This window comes from Typopeltis vanoorti, chromosome 25, assembly GCF_054136105.1.
Source record: "Typopeltis vanoorti isolate ZY-2024b chromosome 25, IOZ_Tvanoo_1.0, whole genome shotgun sequence".
NCBI lineage: Eukaryota > Metazoa > Arthropoda > Arachnida > Uropygi > Thelyphonidae > Typopeltis > Typopeltis vanoorti.
In genome coordinates this window covers 21,988,986-22,010,698 of record NC_143573.1, presented here as the reverse complement: position 1 = coordinate 22,010,698, position 21,713 = coordinate 21,988,986, and the positions used below count along the sequence as shown (strand labels likewise).

Sequence of the window (21,713 nt, the reverse complement as noted above, 5' to 3'; positions counted from 1 at the left end):
TGGTTGTCTGAGGAGGATGTGATATCAGGAATAGAAATAGGATATATAATTTTCTGGAAAGATAAAAATGTCAAAAGAGGAGGAGGAGAGTACTGTTAATGATTGCAGAGGAATTGTGTCTACAAAGTGTCAAAGTTGAGAGTGCATGCATAGATTTTGAATCAATGGTGTGAAGCTGAAATAAAAGGCTACTATATATGATAGGATGCTGTTATAGGTCAGGGAATGCAGAGAATACTGATTGTGAAATATTTAGGCATTTTAGTTAGCATGTAAAAAGAAGGTGATCCTGATGGGAGACTTTAATTACAGAAGCATAGAATGGAAGGAGGAGATAGTTTAGGTGAACAAAGAGAGTGAGATTGTTTATTTTCTAAAAGATAAATCTATCTAGGAGGGACAATGAGAAGGATTATTAAGATTTAGATATGAGGAAAAAACGAGCAAGAGAATTAGTTGTGATTGTGGGAACAAATGATCTAAGTGAACATAAGGAGGATATGAGAGCAAATATCAGGAGGCTATTAAGAAGAGTGAAAGATAACAATGTAGTAGGAAAGGCTGACAGTGTATTGCTGAGGTATGATGATGATGACAAGTTCTGCCGGAGAGCCAAAATCATGAATGGTATGCTAGTGCAGCTGTATGAAGAGAAGGGAGTACAGTTTGTGGATGTATGGCATGTGTTTGAGGGAAGAAAGAAATTATACAGGAATGATGGGTTGCATTTGAACGACTTTGGAGTGAGTGCACTGGAGAAAGTATTGCCTTGATGGAAGTACAGTGTGTGATGCGTGCAATAGATCCGAAAAAAAAGATGAAGGGAAAAATCAGGAGAATGGTATTGAAGAGACAAAAGTGCTTGGCAGCGAAAACAGTAGTAGTATGAGAGAGATGAAGAGAGAACAGGAATGCAAGAAGAACAGGGAAATGGGTGGAGGGAGCCCAGGTGACAGGGAAACATGTGCACAGGGAGAGTGGATGTTAAAAGTGGATGTGTATGAAGATGGAGTATATAATGCGATGTGGTGGGGAAGTTGAGAGACTGAGCAGATATATGTGGCAAGTTGATATATGTGATGAAGGTGATTGGGCAAGTGTGGTGGAGAAATCACAACCAACAAGTGGCTTGGATAGGACTGGTTACAGACCAAAAATGAATTACTGAGTTTGTTTATAAATGTCAGAAGTATCATAAATAAGAGAGATGAAATGGTTTCACTGAGTTTATTTGCCCCAATTTTTTATCATCTTCACATGGTTAAGTGAAGATGATATTCTAACAGGAATAGAAATGGAAGGATACTGTATTTTTCATATGGATAGAAAGAACAAGTAAGGTGGGAGAATGCTGCTGATGATAGCAGGAGAATTATGTCCACATAAGGTAGACATGAAAGGGGGAAATAGTGGCAATGGTTATGAGGCAGTGTGGTATAACTTGGAGGTTGACAGGAAGAATTATTTAGTTGGATGTTGCTATAGGCTCGGGAATGTGGTGATGAAGAAATGCATAAACAACTTGGATTAGTGAACAAAGGAAGGGTAATTATTATGGGTGATTTTAATTATGGCAGTATAGATTAGAATGAAGAGATAGCCTTGGGAATAAGGAAAATGAACTGTTGAGTTATTGAGAGATAACTCTCAGGAAGCATGTGAAGGAGAACATGCGAGGATTAAGAGTTCTAGATCTGATCATTTCATCAGAGGATGTAATTGTGAGAGGGGTTTCACACTTTCCTCCACTTGGTGAAAGTGATCACCTGGGTAGTGGCTAGCCATACGAAGACTTTTGTGAGGAAAGGATATATGTGGAATTATAAGGCTGGTGATTATGACAAGCATTGGAGGCACCTTGGAGCTATAACATGGAATGGGGGGGTTGAGTGGTAAGTAAATAAATGCTGCATGGGAACTGACAAAGAAATACATAACAGCATCAATGGGTGAATCTATTCTGAAGGCCAAAAGGCTGAATAAGGTAGATGTAAAATGGAAGAATGATTCTTTCTTTTAAGGTTACATGGTGATCAGCATTCATATTTAAGAATTTAGGGACACAAAACACACAGTGTTGAAAAGATTATTTTACTGATTAATAATAAAATAATAACTTTACGTTTCGACCCCTGTATTGAGGTCATCTTCAGAAGGATACATGTGTATAAGAACAAGCTACATGCTGTTGCACTCTATACAAGTAAATTACATCTACATTGTTAACTAATCTTTTTTCCCTTAGCCTGCCCTCTAGTGAAAAAAATAAAATAAAATAAAATAAATAAATAAATAAAATAAAATAAACAAAAATAAAATAAAAACTACAATAAACTCTGCTAAAGTCCTAACGTACTAGGATTCTTCTGGAATTATACAGTTTATATTGTTATATTGCGATTATCTTCTGGATTTGTACAGTACAGGTTGCTATTCAATGTTCAGGAAGGAAAAAAAAAAAAAACACTTCACCAAGTCTTCTTTTATTGAGATTTTTCTTCATGGTTGCTATGGAGGTTGTAGATGGGTCCTCCACATTCCTGGAATTGTTAGACCATCATTTTTATTCAGATTCGGATCATGTTTGAGCATTTCACATGCTTCCTTGAATTTCTGCTCAATGTAAGCAAACTTTGTTTGCTTACACTTGGATAAAGGATTAAGCTAAGAATATAATTTCTTGGCATCTTTAATTTATAGTATAACCAAGTGGAAAAACTTCCAACATCCCACTCTAATCCAGAGTATTTTAATAATAAGGTGTGACACCTTTTGGCTACTCCTATATGGAAATATGACCTCTGCATTACTTCAACCTTGGTATCACCTCTGGGGCTGAGTCCCACTGATGAGACCTCAATAAAGGTTGAAACTGGTCTGGGTAGAGATCCTTCCAATAATGCATAGCATTATACATGTCTGTAAGGATATGTGCTTTGCATTATGGGATACTAAGTCAAGTGATGTGAAGCTAACTGAAAATAAAGAACCAAAAGAACATAACACGTTTTATATACACGGCAAGCCAGCAACATGATATCAATTAACTATGAGCCATCTGTGTAGTTTTAACCTCTCTATTGGATGAGGTGGATGAAATAGTGAGACCAACTTGCACTTCTTATCCACGTTATTCAATAGGTGTTACAGAATTGTATCCAGATTTATCTGGATGTATATATACATCCTGGCCTGTTGGGGTGTCAATGAAATGATGTATTAAGAAGAGTAGGTAGGATCAAGACTATCTGGAGGTTTGAGTGGTTCAAGAGTGCTGGAGCATTTGGTTGGTTTGAGAGCTGTGATGGTTAATTTATTTTATTTAATTGCCAGGAGGGAGAGGGTATACAGGGTCTTTTTGAGTTTATGGCGGCATATTGGATGGTTGTTATCACTAGTAATTCAGAGCAACATAACTTGGTTTCATTTTCTTGGAAATTGACAATGGTAGCCTTCTCAATTTCAGGGGTGTGTTTGGGCTGCATTGCATGTAAGAATTTCTCATGGTATGATTTTTCTTGTTGCTAGTGTATTTTTGTTTGTGTCTTTCTTAGTGTTGGAAAATAAGTAGTTTGGTATGGGAATATTGTAATCTCAATAATGTTCAATTAGGTCTGACCTTATAAGAATGGATGGTAGATCCAATATAACAAATGTTACATCCTGACTGGTAGTTCAACTTATAAGCAACGTTATGCCATAATAACATGTTGGTTTGGGCAATTGTTGAATGTTATAGTAAATTTTGTAGTATGTTGATGGGAACAAGGACAGTTTTGTAATTCAAATATTTGAAGATGTGTTCTATGGCTTCATAAATGTTACGGATATATGTTCATAAATGTTATGGATATATGGGAATTTTAAGACTATGGGATTTTGACATGTTTCTTTTTGAAGAAGATTCAAGAACTGACAGCTCCGTTGACTGGCTTTTGAATGAAAGTTTGGCTACAGGAAAAGTGCCCAGGGAATGGAAAGAAGGTAAGACAGTGCCATTGCATAAGGGTGGTAGCAGACTGGAAGTGTCTAATTATAGGCCAGTTTGAGTTTCATCAGTAGATAAGATCTTGGAGAAATTAGTGAGGGACTGTATACAGCATTGGGAAGATGAGGGTAATGTTATCTGTGAGAGTCAATATGGATTTGTGAAGGGACACTCTTGTTTTAGCAATATGCTAGCCTTTTATAATAAAGTTACAAGAGCAGTAGATGAGGGAAAGGAATATACTGCCATTTTCTTGGATTTAGCAAAGGCATTTCACAGGGTTCCAAATGATACGCTGATATTTAAGTTGCAGCACATGGGTCTGGATGTCAGGTTGGTCAACTGGATTCAGGATTGGCTGTCTGATAGGTATCAAAGAGTTGTGTATGGTGGGACAGTTTCAAGGAGGCAGAGGGTTACAAGTGGGGTCCCACAGGGCTCAGTACTGGGACCTATACTGTTTAACCTTTATATCAATGACATTGTCAGTGGATTGCAAGGGGATATTCAGTTGTTTGCAGATGATGCGAAGCTGGGAAGGGTTATTAATAATAGTGCAGATGTGGTAGCGCTGCAAGAGAATTTGAATAAGCTAGACAGATGGGAAAATGAATGGGGATTTCAGTTTAATGCAGCAAAATGTAAGGTCTTGAAGTTTGGGACACATTGATGGGATGCTGCATACTCTATGGGAGGAGTTAAACTGGAGGAAGTAGAGGAGACAAGAGATCTGGGGGTTGATGATTGTTAGAAACCTGAAATTTAGGGGACATATTGCAAAGGTGGTGAAGGTAACACAGAGGATTGCTGCAATAATGAGAAGGACACTGACCAGCAGAGATAAAAGAGTTATCATTCCATTGTATAAGACTCTGATCAGACCACACTTAGACTATTGTTCACAGATTTGGTCCCCAGGATTTGAAGGGGATAAATTAACTGTGGAAAGGATATAAAGACAGATGACAAAGATGGTTTCAGGACTGTACAATGATAGTTATGAGGATCGGCTGAGGGAATATGGACTGCAGAGTTTGGTGGATAGAAGAAGGAGAGGTGATATGATTGAGACTTTTAAGCTGTTGAGAGGTGATTATAGGTTTAACACTGGGGAGCTCTTTCCCTTGGTTGAACAGCGGGAAGGAGTGATGACAAGGGGCCATCCCTGGAATTTATGAAAGGAAACTGTGAGCAAGAGGGTGAGGAGTGGTTTCTTTGCATGAAGGTGGCTGAACAATGGAATGCATTGCCTTATAGAGTGGTACGATAGACTTTGGGTTTCCTAAGAGGGACCTCCCACAATGAGTCTTGATAGACTTTGTGTTTCCTAGGAAGGACCTCCGGTGAGCGATGAGTCCTTTGATTCCATGGAGGCTTGAATAATAATAATAATAATATTGATAATAATAAAAAAAGATGCATGATTTGGGACTGAATGCAGAGGATAAGCTATTAATTATTGGAGATACTGTTGAGAACAGAAAATCTTGTTTAGGTGTGAGATTTTTTGTTTTAAATCAGTGATAGAAGATGAGTATTTTTAAGTGTTAATGAACTGTGTTGATATATCATATTTTTTGATATAATAAGGGTGATAGAAGTTGAAATGTAAATATTCTCACTAGTGGGTTTGTAGTATACTTTGGTATTGATGTGATGTTATGATTGGATCTGATGAGGGTCAGGTTTAAGAAGTTTATGGATTTATTTTCTTCATATTTAATGGAGAATTTTAATCTATGGCTAAACATGTTGCTAGCTTGTCAAGTATATAACAGGTTTTATGCTCCTGTTGTTCTTTATTTTCAGATCTGTTAAATTCTTAGTTAGTTTGATTTTGTAACTTTTTTTGTTGTTTTATTTATTTATTCATGATTTTGGTCTTCTGAAAAGTTATCTCTATGTTCAAATTATTGGTTCTACATCTTTAACACTTCCTAATTATGTACTATCTCAATATGATCAAGTACTATATCATCCTTACCTTGAAAAAATGCACACAAGTATGTCAAATTAAAAATCCTTATTTAATATAATCCCCTTTATTTAGGCATTTCTGTAACCTAGATAAAAAAAGGGACATCCCATTATTAAAATGTCTTCCCTCCCTTTTTTTTTTTGATTCTAACATCAGATATAGAAGCGGATTTCTTAGGGATACTTGTGCCAAGCCGTAAAACAAAATAACATGAAAACTAGGATAATGATGAATAAAGCATTCAACTTTAATGGCCAGATATTTCGATCTAAAAATTACATGTTGTCATCAGTGGTATATAGGCCAGTGAAATATAAGATAAGGTAATGAACAGTGGATTATTTAAGAAAGTGAGCCACATGGTGGTGTGGTCATAAATAGAACCAATGCAAGCAGTTAGAAGCAGATGTATTAGATTTAAATAAAAATTAAAATGAATTGAAATGAAAAATAAATAAATAAAGTAAAATTTAAATTATAATTTAAAAAAAATATAGAGAAAATATTTTTAAATATATTTTACACCACCACATAGCTCAGTGTCTTAAATAACTGACTGTTCATTGTTTTACAGTATGCCCACGCTTTTAGATCTCCACTTGGAAACTTGCCAAGAATAATCGATTCATGCTGAAGGGGAGAAAGAAATGAAGGATGTACGAATTGATTGCCAACACCCAAAATCACGTGCTTTATAGGTAAATTTTTCCAACTGTTATACAAGCAACATAGTTAACTACAATGATCATAAAACAGAAGTTAATTTTCCGATGTGTAATAATAAACAACTCATCCTGCAATACGGATCGATTACCCTATTATCAGAATCGATTCTCCTTTTTGTGATATGCGCAGAAGTGTCGAAGGATCTCTAATCTAGATCCTTCGACTGGGCGAACTATACCCTTTTTTCACTAGTCTATATGCCATTGAGGATGACCTGTAATTTTCAGGTCAAAATATCTGGCCATTAAAATATAATACTTTATTCATTGTTATCCTTTTGTTTTCATCTTATTTTGTCTTTCAAATATAGGAGCATTGTGGCCTTCAGAATTTAAAGTATCATTTTCCATATTGCCAGATGTTACTCTTCATTCAATTCTATACTACTATAATTAAAACGTATTCAACAATGATCACCCTTCCTTTGTTTACTAACTCAAATTTCCTATACATCTTCTTTACCACTTCTGCATTCACTGATCTATAGCAACATGCAACAAATATCTGTTCCTATCAATTTCCACTTCATATTCAAATTCATCGCACTCAATGAAAAAACCAATGCCATTATTTCTTTCCTTGTGCATCTCAACTTTGTGCAGACATAATTTCCCTGCTATCATCAGCAGCACTACCCTCTCTATCCTTTATTGTCCTCTCTATTCTCATGAAAAACATCATATCTTCCATTTCTATTCCTATCAGGATATCATCCTCATCCACCCATGTTTCACATATTCCAACAATTTTTCATCATCATCATCATCAAATTCCTGACATGTACCCTCAAGTGGTGTACAGGATATGATAGTACTACATGAAAAACTAACATCACCACTAACTTCCTATCTACAATTTTCCTCCAAATCAATCTGTTACCTGTCAAGACTCCAATTATCAGATCTTATATTTTTGTCTTCTAAGGCACTTTTTACTGTATTAATCCATCTATATCTGGTCTTCCTCTGAGTCTTTTTTTTTGCCAACTTGTTTCACTAATCTTTCTTCTCCCATTTCGTTTAAGTGACCATACCACCTTAGATTAGCTCTGCTAACACATTCCTGGGTGCTAACAATGTCAAGTTCTTTTCTAATATCCTCGTTTTTAATATGATATTGCCACTGATGCCATCTATTCATGCCCCCTAATCTTTCTCAGGACTCTCATATCTGCAGTCTCTAGTCTTTGGTCAAGTGTTTTATTCCTAACCCAGCTCTCAGATTCATCAGTTAAAATTGGCTTAAACACTCTGTTGTATACAGATAATTTAGTGTTTTGACTAATTTCTCTCTTATTCCATATAATTTTATTCAGTTGACTTCCTACAATACCAGCTTTGTTGATCCTGTTGTCAATTTGCATATTTAATTTACCATCTTCACTAAAAATCGTGCTTAAGTAGCTGAAATGTTTTACTTGTTCTATAGGTTCTCCATTCACGATGCCGTTGATAGTTTCAATGCTTCTGCCTATTTTCATTGTTTTTGTCTTGCTATTCCAACAATTTTTAGGTAAATAAACTCAATCAATGAAAGAGTTTTGTCTTCTGTTTATAAATTAATACAGCAACTCACTTTTAGGTTTGTTGCCAATCCTATCCATGCCATCTCTTGGTTCATTTCCACACAATTGTCCCATTTCTGCTCACCACTCATATCTCCTCAGACTCAGCTACTCACCTTAGATTCCAAGCCATCCCATACCTATGTTGACCATCCCTATACAAATTCCCTACTGCTTATCATCCACTCTGCTTATCCATTATAAACAGATATTGCAAAATATAGAAAAGTGGTGCAATATAGACAAATGGTAGCGTTAGCAAAATGATAGAAACTGATTATGACATAACTGGTAATTGGTAAACTCTAGATTGTCACTGTGCTTTATTATTGTCTTCAGAAATTCAGAATGTGCAGATGATTTTAAAATTGCATCCGATATTATTAGTTAAAATTAGCAGTACATGAAAACTGATTACAAATTTCAAAACAGCATGAGCACACACACACACTCAAATGATATATTCTAAATACATATTAATACCTGATCAGTAAACAATTCCAGAATATATGTGGAGAGAGTAGTAACAATGCCAACAAAAAGATTCATACAAGCCAAAGTTACAAATGCTGAACTTGGAATACTGAATAAGTATGATGCAGGATACATTAGAGGAATACTGGCCCACCTGTAAATAAATCATTTTAAGGTTAAAATGATGAATACAATTCACATTTTATCTTAATTATAAGCAATTTATAGTTAGTTAAAAAAGTAAAACAAAAAAAAAAACATTCACATAGTCAGAAGGTTTTACTTGCATAAATGCCAGAAGGTTATTTGAGAAGAAGGAATAACGATAGTGCAGTGGTAAAAGTGGTCGCTGAACTATTAGGTATTACAATGGTGAGCAAAGATGATAAGTGATGAATTGAACATGCTGTGTGAGAAGAAAGACGTTGTAGATCATTTAGTGGTTATTAGGAGAGAAAATAATGAGAGAATGGAAAGCAAATGAGAGATCTGATGAAGTAAGAGAAGATATGAAAATGGAACAGATTATGATAAAGTGATATAGGTTGGACTAGTTATAAATGACGTATGCATATTTATAAATGGTTGGGGGGGGGAAGAATTTGTACTAATTGAGTTGATTTGATATTAACGAAACATGGCTATTAGGATTGATGTTACAGAGAATATAGATGAAAAGGGGGGGGTACTTTTTCTAAGCGTAGAAAAGATAAGAAAAATGATGTCTATTCAAGGCAGGGTGCAGGGAGGAAACAGTGGTAGCAGTTTTCAGGCAGCATGGTGTGATATGGATGAGGAATTTGCATTTTCTGGAGGGCAGAGATATAAGGAAAACATAAAAGGATCTTCTTGGATACATTTATCTCCTAGAAATATTTATATATTGCTAAAACATGACTTCTCCTTAACAAATTCATGCTGACAACTTGCTGATAATATCTCAATTCTGGGTCATAACTGTTACTAACTGTTTTGAAACCTTAGCCATACAGATTAACATGCAATATGAGCCACAGTCTTATCTTCTTTCGAATGGGGAATAACTTTACTGCGATTTCATTCCATTTGGACCTTCCAGTGATATTAACTTTCTAGAACATTTTTTTTCAAGCATGTGGTGATGTGTGATTGAATTTTAATATCTTATTAACACTTAGTATACAGCAGGTCACCTGCTTTTACGACAGTATAAAGTTTTTATTATGACTGTAATGAAATGCAGATTGAGGTGATCATCATGCAATATCTTTGACTTGTAGTTAGCTAACATACAAACTAGAATAAAACATTTAAACTAGTTTCAATGATTTATAACAATTGAAACTAGTTAAACAGTTGTTGTCAGGATCAGATTTTCAACTTAAGACAAATAGATGAGAAATTATGAGAATACAACAAGAATCTATATTTAAGTTTATATGTATGAAAAAGGCATATGACCAGTTGCCAAGAGAAAAACTGTTCAAACTACTTCAATTATATTGTGTAAATGGGATATTGTATCAAGCAATACTTAATATATATATGAGTTGTAAATCAGCAGTTAGAATTGAAGGATATACAAGAAGATAGCTTCATGTTAAGTGAGGTGTGAGACAAGGGTGCACATTATCTCCACTATTATCTCCACAGGAAGTTGAGGAATCAGTACTTCAACCCAGTTCCTTGAAGGGCAATGAGGTAGAAGTCTATGATGAAGTCATATTTATGTGAATAAAGCTATTGGATTAGATGGAATTTCACCATGTGTTATGAAAGAATGCGCTAAGGAACTGACACTACCATTGACTCGGTTTCCTTAATGAGAGTCTAGTGTCGTCAATGAGTGGAAAGAGGGCAAGATTGTTCAATTGCATAAAGGTGAAAGCAATTCTACTCCTAACTAATCTTGGAGAGATTAGTTAGGAGTAGAATACAAGATTCGGTGGACAAGGAAAAAATTCTGTATAGAGGTCAGCATGGGTTTGTTAAAGGGAGGTCTTGTTTTACAAATTTGTTTACATTTTATAATAAGGTGACTACCGTTCTGGATAGGGGTGATTCATATACAGTGATTCTTCTGGATTTTACAAAGGCATTTGACAGGCTACCACATAATCAACTGGTATATAAGTTAAGGCAAATGGGATTGGAAAATCAGTTGGTTGATTGGATGACAGACTGACTTTCTAATCGATATCAAACGGTTGTGCATAGAGGTGCCACATCTCTCAGGAGGAGAGTTACCAGTGGAGTCCCACAGGGTTCTGTTCTAGGGCCACTGCTATTCAATTTGTTTGTTAATGATAATGAAGAATAAAGTTGGAGGGAAGAACAATAAAGAGGAGGAGAAAAGAAAAGATATAGGAACAAGTCCTACTAGTATTAATCACATGACTGTGAATGAAAATCAAACCAACAAGAAGTTGATGGAAGATATACAGAGCCTAATTCACCAGGAAATTAAGAAATTGAATCAACCAATTATGAATAGTCTTAATGAAGTGATGAAGCAATTGACAACATTCACTCGACAGTCTAAGGAAAACCAAAACCCCACAACAGATAAGGTTGATGAAAGAATTAAATTGGAAGTAGAAAGGCAAAATCGACCTATTTTAACAAATTTGAGTAAATTGATACAAGAACTGCAAAACCTTAAACAACAGATATCATTTGTCTCTCAACCTCAGATGGAGAGAGAGAGAACATAGAGATCCTCCCAAATGCTATAGTTGTAATAAAGTTGGACATCTTGCTAGAAATTGTTTTCATAACAAAAGAAATTACTCTAACAAAAGCTGGGATTCAAAATTTGGTCACATACCTCACAGAGGAGGTAATAGAATGCAGAAACATCAAAGATCTTATGAACAATTGATGAGAATTGGAGGAGATATCCTGGGCTCTAAATGTGACATCTTATTATATACTGGATGTAATGCCTCTACCATCAGAATGGACTATTTCTTAACCTTAAAAAACAATTTGTGGAATAGCATTACCAAACTAAGAGAACCTGTAAAAATTACTACTCCTTCAAACTCAAATTTCATAGCTTATGAGAAACTTCGTGCTACCTACCTGAATTTAAACTAAGTGTCTGGCAAGATTTGTGTTGTCCCCTCAATCTTTTGGCTTTTATTCTATTGTTTGTTAATGATTTTGCGAGTAGTAGTCTGTAAGCTGACATTCAGCTGTTTGCAGATGATGCTAAGCTAGGAAATGTTATTAGGAATGATGAAGATATACTGATGCTTCAGAGTGATTTGAATAAAGTGGCTTTGTGGGAAGAAAGGTGGGGATATCAATTTAACACCAGTTAATGTAACATTTTGCACTTTGGATCTCAAAAAGGTAGAGCTGCATATCATATTGGATACGTTGTGTTACAGGAGGTGGAGGAAGTGTGTGATCTTGGGATACTGGTGGATAAAGAATTGAAGTTCAAGGGACATATTGCAAAAATAATAAAAACCGCACAAAGAAATGCCAGCATACTAAAAAGAACACTAACAAGTAGAGATAAGGATGTGGTCATTCTGTTGCACAAGGCTTTGATTAGACCACATCTGGACTACTGCACATCAATTTGGTCACCTGCATTCCTAGGTGAGAAGCGAGCTGGGGAAAAAGTTCAGAGACAAATAACTAAAGCAATATCAGAGTTGTGGAATACTGACTATGAAGACAGGCTGAGAGAATGTGGATTACAGATGCTAGTCAATAAGCGGAAGAGAGGCAATATATGGTTGAGACATATAAATTGTTAAGGAGTGCTTAGCAAATAGATACCCAGGATATTTTTCAAAGGGTTGAAGGAGGGAAGGGGATAGAGACAAGAGATCATTCTTGAAAACTGTATAAAGGTATGGTGCATAAGAGAGTGCAGCATGACTTTTTTGCATGGAGAGTGGTTGGTGAGTGAAATTTATTGCCAAATGAGATGATGTGTGCAGAAACATTGAACCAATTTAAGATGAGGTATGATAAACATTATCTCTGTTAGAATGCATCTTACTATAGCCTCCCTTGATAAGTTTCGACTCCAGGAGGTGTTTGTATAATAATAATAATAATCATTATTATTATTATTCATATGTATGGATCACATTAAAGGAAAGTGGTATTAAACCTGATATTAAACTGGAAATGTTAATCTCAGCTCCTTACTTTATGCAGATAATATTATTATTATACAGGCACCTCTATGGAGTCGGAAGACTCATCGTGGGAGACCCAAACTATCCATACAATCTATCATACCTTTCCTTGAACCCATTAACAGACAAAGAACTCACAACTGACTCTGGCAACCAATTCCACTCATTCACAACTCTCCAAGCAAAAAATCTAGTCCTCACACCCCTAATAACCACACCTTTATTCAACTTCCAGGGATGACCCCCTTGTTCTGATCCCTGTAGCCAAGTGCTGAAACATTTCCAATGCATCTATCCTATAAAACCCTTTAAGCAACTTAAATGTTTCTATCATATCCCCTCTTTTTCTCCTATCAACCAACTTCTGAAATTCACACACCTTCAATCTATTCTCATAGGGCATATTCCACAGGCCACTAACCATCTTGGTCACCCAAGAAACGCCAGGGGACCAGATTTGAGCAAAGTAATCCGGATGTGGACGTATCAAGGCCTTATAAAGAGGAATAACAATTTCCTTCTCTACTTGTTAATGTGTTCTTCAATAGCTAAGTAATCTTATGAGCAACCTTAGCAATATGTCCTTTAAACTTTAAGTCTCTGTCTACCACCACCTCTCCTAAATCTCTAGCTTCATCTATTTCCTGGAGTACAGTGCCATCAATGTGTTACACTTGCAATCTATTTATCGCAAAATGCATAACTTTGCATTTCTCAACATCAAACTGACACCCATTAACTTTTGCCCATACTGACAGCCTATTTAAATCATTCTGCAAGCTTCCACATCACCTTGATTAACTATTACTCTACCTAATTTGGCATCATCAGCAAACAACTGAATATTTCCTTTCAGGTTATTTCCTATATCATTTATGATATAGAAAATAACCTAAAAAAATTAGGTATCTAAAGAAAGTTGGTTAGGATCCTACTTTATTCAGTAGGATCCTAACCATGCAAATGTGAAAATAATAATAATAAAAATGCTGTTATTCAGGTCTCATATTTAAATGGGATATTATTACAAGATGAGAATATGGTAGTAGGCCAAAGAAAATATGGCAATTCATTTATACTAATGCCAGGAGCATTAGGATTTATTATTATTATTATTATAAAAAAAAAGTCTCCTAATTAGTTCAAAAAGAAGACCACTATAAAAATGAATGTGAACCATCAAGACAGATGCAATAACACCAGAATATAACGGCAATTTCACTTTGATCGGACCTTTCAGATCATTCGACTTCCCAAACATCAGTCTATTTCCAACACAGCAATCAAATAAATAAATAAATAAAAAATATATATATATATATATATATATATCTAACCGGTGTCATCCTCAGATAAGTTAAAAAGCTTTGAGGATGCAAGCAGAAACATTACATCTCAACTAAGATCAACAACAACAAAAAAAAGTATTACATTGAAGTGCTGTCGTTACAGCGCTTAAATACATTAAAAGCAAAAATTGTAAGGTATCCCTTGCTTAACGCGGTTTTGCTTAACGAAGGATTTGATTAACACGCCAAAATTAATTGCGGCAATCCCTTGATATACGCGGCAAGAGTTTTGATTAGCGCGTCTTAAACCCTGCAGAGCTCGCAGCTGATCTGACAGATACATGCAAAATGTTTAATATAAATATTCTTACACAATTCAGTGTATAGCTTGGAGGTCATGAGTAGCTGTGCATTCATATGTCACGAGTGATATTTTGCACTGTTTTTTTGCTATCAGTTTGGTTTAACACGTTATGTAAAGGCTTGTGATATTTGACAATAAAATGTATCTGAGAGATACCGCGACCTCCGATGTCAGTATAGTATGGTTTAGTTGTTTCTTTTTTTTATTTGTTCAATAATTTGTAGATTGTAACTGAAAATAAATAAACCATCATGTATTGCTGAAATAGAAAGCCAAAGGCTTATTTATCATACATGTCCTCTAAGAGATGTGCTTCACATTATTGAAAATACTAAGGAAAGTGATCTGCAGCTTATCCACCTTTACTACGAGTTGCCCATAAGGTTGCTTATGCTTGCATCTGCCAAAACTTTTAGTTTCTATATATTTGGCAAGAAATTCTTGTAGTTTCAATATCTACTGGATGGATTCAATATCTACTTAATTTTTCCCATCATGCATTATATTTGCAGTGTTTTTTCTTTATGTTTTATTGTTTGCTTGCCGAGATCTGGAGAGTCATTTTGCTTGTTATCCTGTTCGAACTTGTTAAACTGTTCAAACGACTCTTGATAACTTCTTTTGATAAAAAAATTGTAGTAAATAATGTAAGTACAAGCATTTATTACACATTTTCTTTGCATTCATTTTTTATCTTTCCTAAAAGAGTACCATATAAAACGAATTATTAATACAGTAATTGATCATGCGATCATGGATGAATTGTAATTTTCGATTTTGATATACACGGTAACATCGAGGGATAATTAACCGCGTTAATCAAGGGATACCTGTATAACTTATTGTTATCCTATAAATGCTGTTAAAAAAATTATTATTTAATTAATTAATCCTTTGATGTAAAGGTTTCTTAGAATTAATAATATAATAATAAAATTAGATAGGTTAGAAAGTTAGATAGTGCTAAAAAATGGCCTCGCCTACTCCCTATACGGGAAGAACAAAAAGGCATTAGCTGGGGGTTGTTGTTTTTTTTAATAATAAAATATATAAGAATTAAAGAGTAAAAAAACATTTTTTTTAATTATTATAAAAATATATTAAAAGCAAAAACTGTAAAATATAACATATTGTTATATTATAAATGTTGTTAAAAAAATGTAATCTTCAATTGCAAACTATAAATTACCATCTATAGTAATTATTATTAACACATTATATAAAAAAAGGAAAATTTGTATGAAATTCATTGTTAAAAAAAACTAGTATATGTGGAAATGCAGGTTAGGTGATTACAATAAGCTTACAAAGCAGCTTGCAGAAGTCCCGCTACAAAAGAGAGAGGTAGAGAAAATAGAGAAAAAAAGTCTGCCAAGGAATACTGTAAAGTATTATACGTTATGCAAAGTATAATGGTGTATACTCAGGTTGAGGAGAGATATTAGGTAGGGGTTAAATGGATGAAGAATCTCAAAGAGTTCTTTCATTACATGGCAAGTAAAAGGAAGAATAACTATGGAAGGTTATCCTTCCATAGTTACTCTTCCTTACTGGATGATAACAATGGGGAGGATGATAACAATTACTGAGTGAACACACTGCATGGTGTATCATCCAGATGGAGACAGCAGTTCCAGATGTAATGGAGAATAGAGGTAGATGAACTGGAGATTTTTAGGATATTGCAACATCTTAATGTAAATATGGCTATGAGATTAAATGGAATATCAGCCATATCTCAAGAATATATTACAAAATTAGTAATTCTCGTAGACAGGTTTATACATTGGTTATGAATTTCTAAATCACTTAGGGAATTGAAACAACATAGATCCGAATATAAATTAAATAATACTTTAATAGATATTTCCGATATTTCGGCAATGTCACATTGCCATTTTCTAAAGGAACTTACAAAAAGGCAGGTTCACACAGGCACTAACAATACAGTAACTGAGAATGAAGATATGAAGCTATCGTTCTCCTAGAAGTCCTGATGATGCCCTCTGGCGGGCTAAGTAGGCGTTCTTGGCCATTGGGCTGAAGGTCTGCTGATGTATGCCTCCCAAATTTGGGGTAGTCGCATACAACTAAATTTGTTGAGGTTTGGAGAGTTTCTTAGGGCAGAGGCTGATTCCATAAATAATCTTTCGAATTTATAATTGCTCCGGTGTATTATTGTTGCTTTCTTCCACCGTATTCTGTGGCAAGTATCCAGAGCATGGTCTGCAAGAATGGCTATACTATGGGGACCTGGGTTCAGTCATGGCTATATCTGCAAGAATGGCTATAGCCAGAATGGCTATACTTTTACAAGTATAGCCATTCTGGTCTTGCAGACCATGCTCTGGATACTCGAGAAGGCCCACGATTTCAAAACAATCAATGAGAAGATTGCACAGGAGTGTGCAGTTTATAGACATATGGAGTGAATGAAAAGAGTATATGTCAGAAAAATTCAATGAAGAGATTGTGCAATCTATAGATGTATGAAGTGAATTTGATGAATAAAAGGACTTGTATATGCCAGATGGACTTCACTTGAAGGGTTTTCAAGTTAGAACAAGTGTTGTTTAGTGAGAGTCTGGAAGTGCAAAATCAGGGAAATCAGAAGTATTAGGGAGGATGCAGTCAAATGTGGGTTCAGTCATCTTTTATTATTATTATCTGAGACCTCCAGGGAGTCAAGAGAGGCTATAAATCACCCAAAACAGCTGTCACACCTTCCCCTAAATTAATTCACACTAGATGCACTCACTACCCATAAAAGCAAACTATTCCACTCACTCACTCACTGCTCTGTGAGAGAAAACCTAGCTCTTACCCTTTTCTTGACTGTCAACAAGCTTAACTTCCATGGATGTTCTCTCCTCATCTTCCATATAATGAAAAATTTCATGAGATGATATCCTATAACACCCATTGAGAAGTTTATAGACCTCTATCATATCATCCCTCTTTCTCCTATTAACTATAATCTGTAATCCACATACTCACAATCTATCCCCATAATTTAAATCCCATAATCCAGATATAATCTTTGTAACTCTTCTTTGCATCCTTTCCACAGTTTCTTTACCCCCCCCCAAACTCGGGAGACCAAATCTACACACAATAATTCAGGTGTGATCTTATCAAGGCCTTATAAAGAGGCAAAATGACTTCCTTATTCATACATGTCAAGGTTTGCTTCAACATGCAATTATCCTCCGAGTTGTATTTGCAACCTTTGCTATGTGACCTTTGAACTTCAAATTACTATCCACCATTATGCCAAGATCCCTAGCCTCATCAGTTTCTTATAGCATAACCCTGCTAATATTGAGTTTGCCCACTAGAGGGCCAGATGGATGGTTGTGTTTTCAGAGAGCTCCCAAAAGCTAAGTACAATTTTGAGTAAAAATTAGAATATAGGTTAAAATCATAACATAATATTGCCTAATTTTGGTAGCTTGTTGTGTCTGTGGGATTTTGGTGTGAATTACGTTATTTAATTTAGTATATAACGTTACATTTCATAAATTTGAATATGGCGGCAATGCGATGTAAGATAATGGCGTCCAAAAATACGACGCCATTGTTCAAAAACTATAATGTGAGGGAGTTTGTCCAATGTGATGTGTGTGTGGGATGTATGCATTCCCGAATAAGGCTGGAATTTGGATTGAAAGTGATAGTGGTGGGAGAATGTGCAGAAAGTGTAAGCAAAATGAGGAGTTGAAGTATGTGTCAGGTAGTGAGATAGTTAGAATGATAGCCAGAATTGCCAGAATGTGAGTGAAAATAGTGGCTTGATAGAGAATTGCGATGTACAAGATGGCAATGAGAGCGGTGATCTAAGAAAGAGTGAAAGCAACCATACTGAGAGAGAAAATGGTTTAAATGATAAAAATAATGAGGAATTATTTGTAGGAAGTGAGATCGCTAGGTTGCGCGCAGTGATACAAAATGCACAGCGGCAATTAGAGCACCTGCAAAACTCTTTCCAGAGTGATTCGGCTAATGTAAAAAAAACAGTGCAAGAATGAGAGAGTTTCTGAAATGAAGGAAAGAGTGTTGTATGGTGACTCGTTATTAAGAGGGGTGATAGATGGCAGTGTAACTAAATCGTACTTACCAGGTGCGAAATTTAAGGATGTAAGTGAGAGTATTAGAGTGCAAAAACAGAGGGTGAAAGAATTAATAATTGTGGCGGGTACGAATGAATTGAAAGGTGATAAATTTTTTATGAGAGAGGACTTGAAAGTATTGTTAAAGGTAACGAAAGAAAAGAGTGACAGAGTTAGAATGGTTAGTCTGTTGCCACGGTATGACAGAGAGGAGTTTAGGAGGAGGGCCATAATCGCAAACGACATTATGCGCAGGTTATGCAGACGGTGTGGTGTGGAATTCGTTGACGTGTGGAATGAATTTGAAGAGCGAAAGGACTTATACAAGATGGATAGCCTGCATTTGAATGGACTTGGTGTGCGGAGACTGGAAAGAGTGTTGCTGAATGAAGTGAAAATGGATGTGCAAAACCAGGGAAACTAGAACTACCAAGGAGGGGGGGGAGAATGGATATGCAGACATCAGTGAGACAGATGAGTGTAAGAATGTATATAATGTACCCGAGCCAGCACTAAGGACAAAAAATGGGAATGGGTCATTTAGAATAACGCATCAATATAGGGATGGGACTAAGGGATCACTGCATTTCATGTATACTAATGCCAGGAGTATTAGGAACAAGAAGGAAGAATTTTTGAGCTTGATTGGCTCTTCCTGGCCACAGGTTATTGGCATTAGTGAAACATGGCTGACGGAAGAAGATATAGTTAGTGGGATAGAATGTGTAGGTTATAGTGTGTTTAGGAGGGACAGAGAGAATAAAATGGGGGGAGGGGTATTATTGATGATAGCTGATGAACTGCAGCCAAGGAGAATTGAAGTTGTATCACAGGATGGTGAAAGGAGCTCATTTGAGGCTATTTGTGTGAGATTGAGATTGGCAGAATAAAATATACAGTTGGGTGCTGCTATAGACCAGGTGATGGAATAGATATGCATATGGTGGATATAGTATGCATAGGGAAATTGATGAAATGAGTGGAAGGAGGGTAATTATTATGGGGGATTTCAACTATGGTAACAGTGATTGGAAGGAGGAGAGGACACATGTGAGGAAGGAAAAGGATTTTATTCAATTATTAAGGGATAACTATCTGAGACAGCATGTAATTGAAAATACTAGGGGTGTGAGAGTGCTTGACCTGGTAATAGCATCTGAGAATTTGACTGTAATGAATATGACCATGTTGCCACCTATTGGTGAGAGTAATCATAAGGTCTTGACCTGGGAAGTGGCTAAAGGTGTGGAATTTTTGATTAAGACAGGGTATATGTGGAATTACCGTGCTGGCAAGTATGACAAGCTTAGGAGATTGCTTGGATCAGTGCCATGGCATGTACAACTGCAAGGGCTGGACGTCGATAGAGCATGGGAAGTGGTCAAGGAGCATTTACAGGAGGTAATGGCTGATTGTATACCTAGGGTCCAAATAGTAAAACAAGTAGGGGTTAAATGGATGAATAACACCATTAAGCTTGAGCTGCAAAAAAAAAAGCAACTGTGGAGGGAACTTAAAGAAAGGGGTGACCTGCAAGCACATGAACGGTATAAAGTGCAGGCCAGAAAGGTAACAAGTGTGGTAAAAAAAGCAAAAGCAGATTATGAAAGGAAACTAGCTTTGCAAGCAAAAGAGAATCCCAAACAGTTCTTTCAATATGCTGCAAGCAAGAAAAAACTGTACACGGCAAAATGATTTTAAGGAATGACGATGGTAAGGAGGTCACTGAATCAGTCAATATAGTGGAGTTACTGAGCGCACACTTTGCAAAAGCATATCATCCAGGTGGTGACATTAAAAAAATGAAGGAACCATTAGTTTATACGGGAATAGTGATGAATGAAGTGGAGGTGACTAGTCTATTACAGAACCTTAATGTGAACACATCTGTGTGATTGGATGGTATACCGGCACGGGTCTTGCGTGAAGCGGCTAAAGAATTATCAGTGCCCTTGACCATGTTGTTTAATCTGAGTCTCAGGTCTGGTTTAGTCCCGAAGGTGTGGAAAGAGGGGAAAATAGTTTCACTGCATAAAGGAGGATCCAAGACTATGGTTGCAAATTACCGACCGATCAGCATATCAGGAGTCGTTGTCAAGGTCTTAGAGAAAATAGTCAAGGGAAAAATACAGGAATGGATTGATGAAAACGAGATACTGTACAGGGGACAGCATGGCTTTGTGAAGGGTAGATCATGCTTCAGTAACTTGCTCAAGTTTTATAACAAGGTGACGGCTGAACTGGATATGGGAAATGGGTTTACAGTGATACTGCTGGACCTGGCAAAGGCATTTGACAGGATACCACATGGAATACTAATCCGTAAACTACAACATATGGGAATGGATATAGGATTGGTGAGATGGATAGGTGGTTGGTTGATGGAGAGATATCAAAGAGTAGTTTATTCAGGAGTAGAGTTCAAAAGACGGCCTGTGACTAGTGGTGTGCCGCAGGGTTCTGTTCTTGGACCACTGCTGTTTAATCTGTTCATTAACGATATAGGGAAGGATCTAAGTGGAACAATTCATTTGTTCGCTGATGATGAAAAGTTGGGTAGGGCAATAGTGAATGCAGAAGATGTCAAAGTCTTGCAGGATGACTTAGATAGATTCGAGTTCTGGGCTAAGGAGAATGGATGTCAATTTAATGTGACAAAATGTAAGGTTATGCATTTTGGGGTGAAAAGATTAGCAGCAGTATACCACATTGGTGGAACTGTACTCCAAGAGATTGATGAGGCCAGGGAGTTGGGAGTGTTGGTGGATAGGGAGATGAAGTTTAGGGGGCACATTGCAAAATTAGCTAAATCAGCTCATCAACTCACTTGGTTGTTGAAAAATACCTTGACGAGCAGAGACAAGCAAGTTATTATACCTCTGTACCGAGCCTTGATAAGACCTCATCTCGACTACTGTACCCAGATTTGGTCACCTCAGTTCCTTCTTGATGGGGAGGAGGTGGAGAGGATCCAGAGGCTAGTGACTAAGATGATAACAGGTCTATGGAATGAACCATATGAAAACAAGTTGAAGATTTGTGGGTTGCAGAAACTAGTTGATAGGCAGAGGAGGGGAGA

At 36.2% G+C, this 21,713-nt stretch overlaps 1 protein-coding gene across 1 annotated transcript in view; it reads right to left on the bottom strand.

Annotated features, from left to right (window-relative positions):
• LOC150092596 (phospholipid-transporting ATPase ABCA1-like) overlaps positions 1 to 21,713 on the bottom strand; it is a 982,930-nt gene that overhangs the window by 234,247 nt on the left and 726,970 nt on the right. Inside the window, exon 38 of the mRNA XM_090414749.1 lies at positions 8,740 to 8,884. Coding sequence (XP_090270875.1) covers positions 8,740 to 8,884 — 145 coding nt within the window. The remainder of the gene's footprint in view (positions 1 to 8,739; positions 8,885 to 21,713) is intronic.